Source organism: Lacerta agilis, chromosome 5 (assembly GCF_009819535.1).
Source record: "Lacerta agilis isolate rLacAgi1 chromosome 5, rLacAgi1.pri, whole genome shotgun sequence".
Classification (NCBI taxonomy): domain Eukaryota; kingdom Metazoa; phylum Chordata; class Lepidosauria; order Squamata; family Lacertidae; genus Lacerta; species Lacerta agilis.
Window position 1 is genome coordinate 58,361,137 of NC_046316.1, and position 11,327 is coordinate 58,372,463.

Here is an 11,327-nt window from a genome sequence, read left to right on the forward strand (position 1 = left end):
CCAAGGAGCAACATAACTCATAAGAAAACAGCATTTCAGAAAACGCTTTTTACAAAACAGCATGACATCAAGACCAAAAGTATAAGTAATTCAATAAGCATACTACTCTTGTTTGCACATAATGCTAAGCCAAACTGTGGCTTAGCAGGAACAAATGGCTTCCAGGAGAGGCAATCACAATTGTTTTACTCCTCCCCAGTCATTTTGCTGTGCTGTGCTGACCTGAGCCACAGTTTGGCTTAGCATGTGGCCTGAACCCATTACAGTGGATGTTCGGGTTGCGAACATGATCCGTGTGGGAGGCACGTTCGCAACCCGCAGCACTGCGTCTGCACATGCGCGGGTCATGATTCGACACTTATGCGCAAAGCGCGTTTTGGCCTTCTGCGCATGCGCAAAACGCGATTTAGCACTTCTGCACATGCACGCGCACCAAAACCCGGAAGTAACCTATTCTGGTACTTCTGGGTTTGGCGCGGTGCACAACCCAAAAACGTGCAACCCAAAGTGTCTGTAACCGGAGGTTAGCTCTCCCATTAAAAAAAAATAGGGGTGGGAAACAATCAGCCTACGGACCAAATGTGACCTGCCACAGAGCCACTTTCTCCAAACCGTGCCCATCTCTGCCCCATACCTAATATATGCAACATCAGGTGTGGGGCAGGTAGAGACATGGCTTGATCAGCTGTGCAACCAAGTTCTCCATGGAGAACTTTAACATGCAGTTAATCCCTGCAGAAAGCTGGGGAAGTGCTGATTGAGGACAGGGCTTGCAAAGCACTTTGCACAGTACTTCCCAAACACCTGAAAGCTGTTATCAGGAATTTGGGAAGTGCTGCACATAGTGATTTGCAAGCCCTGCCATTTGCCAGCTCCCAAGCACCAAGCAAAGGCCTGGCAAGGTCCCTTGTACTTTGGTTCCAAGCACTTGAAAACTAACTGGTTGTTGGGCACTTTGGAAGCACTGAACCAAGGGACTTTGACAGGTGGGTGGGACAGTCTTCCTGTCCATTACCTGATATAATGATGCCCACTGCCTGGCAAGCAGTCCTGCCCACCTGTCAAAGTTGGCCCATGGGGGTGGGGACAGATAGGGATCTGGAAGGCCAGAAAGATTCCCCTATACAGTATAAGACAAACCTTGGTTACAGCTTGTGTTTTATGTGGGGAGATATAAACCACCAGACCCTATTTTCCAGGGACATTCCTGGATTTACAGAAGCCGACCCAGTTTCTGATTTGACCCTGGAATGTCCCACTTTTCCCTAAAGTGTCTCTGTATTCATCGAAGAAATGTTGGAGGGTATGGAATTATCTGACCCCTAAGCCATCTGAAGGCAGCCCTGTATAGGGAAATTTTTTAATGTTTAATGTTTTATTATGTTTTTATATATGTTGGAAGCCACTCAGAGTGGCTGGGGCAACCCAATCAGGTGGGAGGGGTATAAATGGTATTATTATTATTATTATTATTATTATTATTATTATTATTATTGAATAGGCTGCCCCTGTTTTCATTGGATAACCACAAGCCTGGTTTCTGACTAGATGCTAAGCTAAACCATGACTTAGTATATCGGCAGAATGGGAAGGAACAAAATGGTTGCAATCTCCCCTCTGGAAGCCCATACATTTGCTTGTTTTCACTAAGACATGGTTTGACTTAGTGTTACCTGCAAACTGGGCCTCTTTGATGTGTAAATAACAAATACCTAATCAAACCTACATGTTTACAACAGGTTGAGCAAACCACAAAGCTTCTAAAAGCTGCCCTTTAACAAAAATTGGATGTTTGCCAGCAAAGCACTAAGTGGAGAAGTCTCATAAGAGACATCAATTATTTTGAAGAATGGTATTTCTAAACTGATAATTTCATCTGTACTGCTGTCTGTCTGAGCTTTTCTACCTTCATCTAGCATTTCTGATGCCTTTTTTGCTCACATTCCGAATGGATGGCTTATCATCCATTGATTATAATACAATATTGAATATCATCCAATGATTATATTGTTCCACTCTGTTAGTGGGGTATATAAGGTGTTGGGGGAGGAATAGTACCTCTGGTGGGGCACACATTGTGCTACTCCTTGGGTAGTTTGTCCACCTTGGGTCCTCATCTTGCACTCATCTCTCACCTATAGCTCCTAAAAACTGTCAGCCACATCCTGGGAGCAGCTTCAACTGACTGGTTAAACCAGGTGCGGCTAGCCGATGGGTCTCAAACCCTCTGGAGACTACATGTGAAGAGAGGCTGCAGAGGATTGAGCGGATGAAACCAACAGTGGGTCCAACGGTCAAGAAGGCACTTTCTGCACATGCTGTAAAGGGAAATAAGGGGGGGAGATGGGGCTCCTTCGGGGAGAAGGAAAGCTCTGATCCTAAACCTTTGCTGCCTTGCTGAATATCTTTGGGAGAAGAAAAGGCTAAGGAGTAGGCCTAAACCTGACACAAATACAGAGTGGAGTCCCTAAGATGGTTGGACGACACCTTGTATACAGAGCCGCCTTTCCCATAGGGCTTTGTGGTGCATCACACCAGGGCGCCGGCCTTTCAGGGGTGCCCCAGCGAGTGGGGGAGCTGCGCGGCTTTGCCGGCGGCCTCCCCTGTTTCTGCACGCCCGCCAGCTGCACCCCGCCAACCATATGGCTGGTGGGTGTGCAGCTTCCCTCCCAAGCCTCTGCAGGGATCGCTCTCCTCCCAAAGAGGCTTGGGAGAGAAGCTGCGTACCTGCCAGCCATATGGTTGGTGGGGCACAGCTTCCCTCCCAAGCCTCTTCGGGGATTGCTCTCCCACAGCTGCATGGGGGAGAGTTGCACCCCCCCCCGATGGCCAGCAGTGCACAGCTCTGCTGTCCCCCACGCTATCTGTGGTAATTTGAGGGAGCTGGGCGGATATTTGCACCCTGGCACCGCATCTGCTAAAGACAGCCCTGCTTGTATACCTCCTTCAAGCAGCTCCTGCAGCCAAGCTGGTGCCAAACGTATTGCTCTGCTTTCCTTTGGACTACGTCAGTGAGGCGGGGGGTGGGGGGAGGGTCTTGTCACCTAGGCATCTCAGGACCTCCATACACATTGCCCTGGCTTGCACCCTGTGGATGTCACACTGTAGTTTGACTCTATCCCTGGAGGCCACTCCATTGATCAGTCAGTACATTTCCCCCTAAATTTTAGGCTTTTTGACAGAACTTCTGACCACTGCTATAATCCTGCGTAAATCAGTGGGATTCCAGCAGTATAAATGAGCAGTTAGTCATCTCAGTCATTGTATTAACCACTTAACTAGCAATCATCAGATAGGACCACTTATACTTTAAATTATTTTAATTGAATGCACTTACATAAGGCGTAATAACTTCTACATTAGCATATAAAATCATGTCTCAGAATGTGGATGAATCCAAAGCAGTTACTATGGGGGTTCCTTCCCCTTTATATTATATTCATCGTCTGTTTAAGATGCTAATTAAAAATCTGTCTTTGCAGCCGAGGATGAGGAAGCCATAATGTTCAAGCCCTGAATGTCATGAAAAGCATGCATCGTTTATATTTTAAATGATTGGCTTTTTCCTTCCTTTACCAAAAAGGGATCACAAAAGTCTTGTAATGTGTCATCTAAAACATATGCTCCGCTGGCAGGATTACTAGTAAGAACGATATTTATTCCCCTCCACAATTAGTAGTGACGGTGCTGTCAAATGCCCTTGAGCTCTACTGAGCATGCTCACTTTTCTGGTGGTGTTCATTGCATTTGATTCTTTAGCTGAAGCCTCTCTCTCCCCTTCATTGCTTTTATATGCAGACAGAAGAGACGGTAACCAAAAGAGAATCTATATTATTCCTCCTGCACACTCCATAAACTGACAACATTTGGGTCTGTGTTTCTGGATTCACAGGTAGCTATTCTCGATTCTCCGTTTTCTTCAAATTTAAAAGACAGGAATGGATACACTATCGGATGCTGGAGAGCATATTTTCTCCCTTTAACATCTCTTGGTATGGTGTATTTTTGAGGGATCGATTACTCAGCAGCTTCTAAACAGGTAAATTTTATTTTCTCTTATTTGGTTGTTTTATTGTTTTCTTTTCTTGCATGACATTTCAGCTGTCATTTGGTGTCTGCTTAAGCAAAACCTTGTTTCATTTTAAGTCCATCGTATTTTTGCAGGCATGTAACTTTAAAGCTGTCATCTCTTCAAACCATGAATGGGAAATACCAGAGAGCAACTTTTGAGTGCCCCAGTTTCAACAAAATTGTACTAAGCAGCTGATATTACAGCTAGAAATTATGCCATATATCTTAGAAAGAACACTCTCTCATCTCTGATTTTGTTGAGTATCCATGGTGCTGAGATCTCTTCAACTGACACTCACTAGCTCTGAGGGTACCTCATTCCCACCCTGTATTTTACATCAGCACTGAGGTTGGGATTCATTTTTCAGCATGTCTGCTGTCTAAGAATCTAACTACTTACTGTATTGGATGGGAGACCATGTGTTGAGATTTCTGCATTGCAGGGGGTTGGACTAGATGATCCTCATGGTCCCTTCCAACTCTACAATTCTATGATCCTATGGTTTTACACAGTGTTTTTTTCTCTTTAAAAAATGTTTAGGGGTGCTGTCATTTGCCTCAGGAAAATCACCATTTTACAGTTCAAATCTGGAAAAAATAAATACAGTAAATGGTCAAAAGTAAAAAGATTCACAAAATGTTTAGGGGTATGCGTACCCCTGCATACCCCCAGAAAAAAGCACTGGTTTTACATTTTTATTATAAGGCAATGCGTCTTGTGCCATAAAAGTAAACTCTATACAGTTGGGGGGTGGGGGAAAGGTTAGCGAATGGGTTGGATGACTTAAGTTCGTCCATGTTTGCATAATAAGAAAGCAATTTGAACCATTTTAGCTAGCAGCATTGGTACAATATTTCCAAATACTGTAGTTAGTCTTACAAATTTTAGACCTGAGTTTATGAGCTACTGTGCCTGCAACTACAGGTAACTAACTAACTAACTAACTAACTAACTAACTATATGTTTAGGATTGAGCATGGTGACTTATGCACCCATGCAACATCATAACCTGTAGCATCACACTAGAATTCCAAACTGTTGAAGAACATCAGTGCTGGTCTGGCAGCACAGGTCAACATGACAACATCAGAAAAAGCTACCATTCCTAAAACTGTTGCATTGCACAGAAACAGGTAGAGAAGAATAGAACTGGGGGTGACGTGTATATAGGGCATCTTCATGCTAAAGGTCTTTAGCCACTACAGAGGCGGCTATGTTAGCAAAGCCATATTTCAAAGATTTGAGTGCTGTTGATTCAATTTTACATTTTAAACCTGTTTTGGACAGATTTGACCCTAAAACTGTTTAAATAAACAACAAAAACACTTAATCTGGTATAGCATTACTAAGGAGTATCAACAGCAGTGGAAATAATATTGGAACACAAATACAGCATTCTAGGACGTACCTGCCTACATATATGCAGAATAACTACATATCACTGCAGCTATATAATGTTAACGTATGCTGCATGACACCCCAGTGCAATTGTGCACAGCTGCTGGACCAAACTTTGTTGAGACATATTCTGTAACAAAGCTGGTTTCTGTATCTAGCCATCACAAGGTCACATTCTGGGTCAAAATGGAGTCTATATTTTACTTAAGTGTAAAGAGCCCTTCAGATTGAACTGTTTCTAGAACTGCAATAATAAATTAAAGCATAGGAAAAATGGTATGGGTGTTGCAGGGGAGGTAAACACCAAGCATAAATTGTCTAATAATAGCATGTGCATTAATTATTATAGCACAGCATACTAATCTCATGTCACCACTGGTTTTCTGTAATGGTTATTTATATTCAATCTGGTGTCTGCTCAAGCAACCCCAGCTTACCTAAGGCATCAATAGAACAGTAATAATTTCTAGATGGTACAAAATTGCAGTCAGAACAGGTTTATCTGTGCTGAAATTATTATATTTTGTTTGCTTTTTCCCCCTTTGTGATCAGTCCTAGTTACCTGAGGAAATGGATACTTCACCTTCCAAACAATATCCAGTAAAAAAACGAGTGAAAATTCATCCTAACACAGTGACAGTGAAATATACTTCTCATTATCCACAGCCTGGAGAGGAAGGGTATGAAGAAGCAAATGAAGACAATGAGATTTTTGTGGAAGATAATCCAAAGAGAAGACTGCTGAGTAATGGCCAGCGAAGAGGAAGGTCTTTCTTTGGCACTATTGATATCCCATCTCAGGAACCACAAAAGCCAGAGGCTAATAAGAGTGGGCAAGGCCAAAGTTTTGTAGACAGAAGCTTTTTTCAGTCCAGAAATACTTGGGTAGTGCTTTTTGGATCTGCTTTGGCCCATGGTTGTGTTGCCCTGATAACTAGACTTGCTTCTGATCGTTCCAAAGTGCCATCTCTAGAACTGATCTTCATTCGTTCTGTTTTACAAGTGTTTTCCGTCTTAGTTGTGTGCTACTACCATGAGGAACCTTTCGGACCAAAAGGATACAGACTGCGGCTGTTCTTTTATGGAGTATGCAACGTTATTTCCATTACCTGTGCTTATACTTCCTTTGCAATAGTACCCCCAAGCAACGGGACTACAATGTGGAGAGCTACCACCACTGTCTTCAGCGCCATCTTGGCATTTTTATTAGTAGATGAGCGAATGGCTTACATTGATGTAATCACCGTAGTGAGCAGCATCTTTGGTGTTTGCCTGGTCATGATCCCCAACATTGTTGATGAAGAAGATTCTCTGCTGAATATCTGGAAAGAGGCCTTTGGGTATACCATGACAGTTATGGCAGGCTTAACTACAGCTCTCTCCATGATCGTGTACAGGTCCATTAAGGATAATGTCAGCATGTGGACAGCACTGTTTACCTTTGGTTGGACTGGAACAGTGTGGGGAGCCTCAACCATGTTTTTCCTCCAAGAGCCAATAATTCCACTGGATGGAACAAGCTGGGGCTATCTCATGGGCATCTGCATATGTTCCACAGTGGCTTTTCTGGGTGTCTATTATGCCTTGAACAAATTTCATCCAGCCTTGGTCAGCACAGTGCAGCATCTGGAGATTGTGATAGCCATGATCCTTCAGCTCCTTGTGTTACGCATCTTCCCCAGTATCTATGATATGATTGGGGGAGCAGTTATCATCATTAGTGTCTTTTTCCTTGCATGTTATAAACTGTCTTGGAAGGACTTAAGAAAACAAGATTATGAGGAGATACTAGATTCTTGCATTAAATGAATGCAAAGCTGTATTCTGTTTACTGATACCTACAATTAATATTCATTTGTGTATTCCTTTTGTATAGTGTTGTTGACAGCATACTGCCATTTCTTGTCTGAATATAAAAGGTTACATCTGCCCTAGTATAGCTCAGTGGAGTTGCACTAGAAATTTCTGTCCTGTGTAGGATAAATGTTTTAAAATGTTAATGCTGTGAAAATTAGATTTTCTTCTTAACTAGTATATAAGAAATGCCAATATTCGATATACACAACTCTGTCCTTTAAAATATGTCTCATTAGAGTCTAGCAGGCATAGTCAGACCCTAATGTTTTTATATCAGACTATGATGTTCACTTGTGTAAAGCAACCATTTGTAGGGTCTCAGGCAACGTAGTCTTCAGAAGGAAATAGCAAACTAAGCCCCTTAGCATCTCACAACAAATAACCAGATCTTAAATTGAAGTTTTTACAGAGGTTTGTTGTAGTATAGGTTTTGTCACATTACCTATTCTAGGTTGCTATATGCATATATATATGGTTCCTACATATTTCATCTGGCTTGTCTATTTGCATTTCTTGTATTGACTGGAGCTCACTGATGGTGTGTAGCCTGAAATCTGACTGGACAACCTCAACTCACAGCATGCTTGCTGTGGATTCAAGAGCAGAGAGTGTGTGATTGCAGAAAGAAGCACAGCAGGTGAACATGGACACTGAAAGAGCAGGATGATTGCTCATGGAAACAATATATTGTTTGTTTTTAATATGTAATGTTTTATAAATAAGAATTTTAAAATGTATGTAACAATGATAATGATAATGATGATGATGATGATGATAATATACCTGATCTCTGCAGCAATAATTTTATATGAATTATTCCAGGAATCTCTAATTCAGTGCCTGCCCTGCAAAGGTCTTTATTGGCAGCCATGGGCAGGGGCCCCATAATCTCAGTTATTATTATTTTTTAAGTCAAGTATCTAGCCCTTAAGATATGAAGCAAAATGTGCAGATGTCCTTCTAAGTAATTTATGTGAAATTAGCCAGCATGGCTCACTTTTCAATGTTTTTACCCAATGGTTGAAGTCAGAAATGTGATTTATAAGTTAAGTGACACCAGGCAACAGAAATCCCTGGGGTTCTCCCCCCCCCCTTTCCTGCATCTTTCCTGCTTCTGTTTTATTTTCCAGCAGACCTTGGAATCTGTAGTTTGACCTTCCTGTTTTTCTTGCAGCCAGGACACATCTTTCCTCTGGTGCGCTCACCTGATATTCTAGGTACTCCCTAGAAGTTATTTTCTGCAAATACTACTACAAAATAAGTGCAAGTGGATTTAAAGTATCCTCTTCCCAAACGGAAAATGTTAATATTTTGCAAAAAGGCTTAGGCATGTGTCTTCCTGTGTTAAAGCTGATGTCCAGGCACTCATTAAGAATTCACTGTGTAGTTAACCTGCAGCACAATGGCTCGTATGCCTACTTCCGAATTAAGTCCCTTTGTGCTTAATGGGGCTTGTGTCACAGGTTAGTAGATGCAGGACGGCAACATAGAATTGGGTTTTGGATTGGTATTGGGGAAAATATGGTTTTTGTGCCTGGAAGAACTAAATCTCCACAATCAGAACCAGAATGACATAGTTGACTTCATATGGTAAAGGGGGGGAGGGAAACAGCATCAATGACTGTAATCTCTAATTTTATGTCCAGACTGGAGAGTGATGACATAGTATACTTCTACAAACCAAGAGTAATTGCTCTACTTGTGAGTATGCAATTTCTGATGCTCTTTCACTGCCAGCAGCTGTGGTTAGGGTGTGGTTTAGGATGACAGGGTTTATAAGATTACACTCTTGAACCTTCCAGTTACTGGAAACCACACAGGTCTCGGGCTCTTAGTTTCTACTTCTAGTTGTCCTGCCCAGTTGATATTGATGTTAGAATGTTTCCTGATCCTGTTTATAAATCATGTTTTTGGACCTAGACTCATTCTCTGTGCTTGACCTTAGCTTGATGAGCAAGGTAGAAGGTGCAACATAGACTCAGGTGTCTTAGTAAAAGGTTTTAATCTCCTTAGACTTGGGGCCCTTTCATACCTCAGTTTAATGTGGATTGTGAGCCCCATTTGCCTCTTATTTCCCTATCGCCCATCCAGCATTCTCGCCCAACTACTATACTATTGCCCCACATGTTTTCCATAAATCCAGAGATTATCTATGCTGAATAGGAGTCCAAATCAATTGCACAGAGAACCTGCAGACTTAGGGAGGAGTAAGTGTGTACCTGGAGGAGAATGCTGCAGGGATGAGGGAAAATTAAAGGAGGCACAAGGAATTCATAATCCACATTGATGAGGTATGGATAGGCCCTTACATTCTAGCCCCTGGAGATACCCCGTGGAGCACAATACAATACAGTGGTACCTCGGGTTACAGACACTTCAGGTTACAGACGCTTCAGGTTACAGACTCCACTAACCCAGAAATAGTACCTCGGGTTAAGAACTTTGCTTCAGGATGAGAACAGAAATTGCACGGCGGTGGTGCGGCAGCAGTGGGAGGCCCCATTAGCTAAAGTGGTACCTCAGGTTAAGAATAGTTTCAGGTTAAGAACGGACCTCCAGAATGAATTAAGTTCTTAACCTGAGGCACCACTGAATCCTGTTCTCACAGTGGTCAACCAATTGCCTATGGAAAGCCTGTAAACAAGACCGGCTGAGCACAATAACACATCTTGCCCTCCTTGTGCTTCCCAGCAACTGGTATTCAGAAGTGGTGTGTCAGTTCCAATACTGGAGGCAGTAAGCAGCCATCATGACCAGTAGGCATTTATAGCTTTAGCCCCCATGAATTTGTCTAAACACCATTTTAAAGCTATCGAAGTTGGTGACTGTTAGTACATCTTGTGGTAGCAAATTCCATTGTTTAACTGTGTGTTTGAAGAACTACTTCCCTTTGAATGTCCTTAATCTTTCAAAATTCAGCTTCATTGGACGGTTACAGGTCAAAAAAAACCTCGATCTACTTTATCCACACCATGCATAATTCCATATGTCTTTTTCATGTCCCCACTTACTTGCTTTTTTCTACAGTAAAAAATCCTCAATGTTGTGACCTTTCCTCTCAGGGGAATTGTTGTAGCCCAATGATCATTTTGGTTGCCCCTTTCTGAAGATGTGGCTTGAAGAGGCTTAAGGAAAGAACTTCTCCTCTCCCATCACATATGTCATGTGTACACTTAGGTGCGTACACAGAAATACGTATTATTATTAAGTAATCAAAATATGACTTGCGAAAAGTTGGAAATATTTATCAGGGGAACGTTGGAAACGTTTATCAATGCTCCCTCCCAATGCTCTGTTTCAGTGCATGCACACGAAAGCTCATACCAAGAACAAACTCAGTTGGTCTCTAAGGTGCTACTGGAAAGAATTTTCTATTTTGTTTCGACAATGCTCCCTTATTAGCATTGCCTTCTTGGAAAGCAGGCATTTAATCTAAAAGCCAGTGTTTCATTTGCCAAGCCTCACTTCCCTAGGGGTGCAGCTCAATTGTCAGATCAATTCTTCCTCAGTTCATCCTCCCGTATAAGCTCCCTGACGGGCTTGGCAGTTTCTGCAAGGAGGCGGACTAACCCATCTGCCTGCACAGGAAGGGCCAGGAGCAAAATTCGGTCAGGCAGGCGACGGCGGCTGTGGCTCTGGACAGGGCTCTCCCCCATTGGCTGGTCGTGTTGCTATGGAAACGAGGGACGCTGCTGCTGCTGCGGTGGTGCATAGGAGCCATTGTCGAATTCTTCTAAGCAGGTACTGTCTGCCTACCAAGCCCTTGCAGTTCTTGGGGCAATAGAGTCCCCTGGGAGTTTCAAGATCAGGAAACGAGAGTTTTAAAGTGAGGCTCACCTCTGAGTAATCATAATGCATTAGAATGGCCTGCAAATGTGGCGGTCCTAATGATTAGAAATGACACCACAAGTTACCAGGGCAGCGCTGGGAAGGAAGTGACTAAGGCTGCAATCCTAAACACTTTTAATCGGGAATAAATCCCACTGGACACAATGCAGAC

At 42.7% G+C, this 11,327-nt stretch overlaps 1 protein-coding gene across 1 annotated transcript; it reads left to right on the forward strand.

The window, feature by feature from the left end:
* Positions 1–3,626: 3,626 nt before the first annotated feature.
* SLC35G2 (solute carrier family 35 member G2) lies at positions 3,627–7,702 on the forward strand. The gene is made up of 2 exons (XM_033150069.1): positions 3,627–3,892; positions 6,023–7,702. Exon 2 carries the CDS (start codon positions 6,041–6,043, stop codon positions 7,277–7,279), a length of 1,239 nt encoding a protein of 412 aa, XP_033005960.1. The 5' UTR covers positions 3,627–3,892; positions 6,023–6,040; the 3' UTR covers positions 7,280–7,702.
* The last annotated feature ends 3,625 nt before the right edge of the window (positions 7,703–11,327 follow it).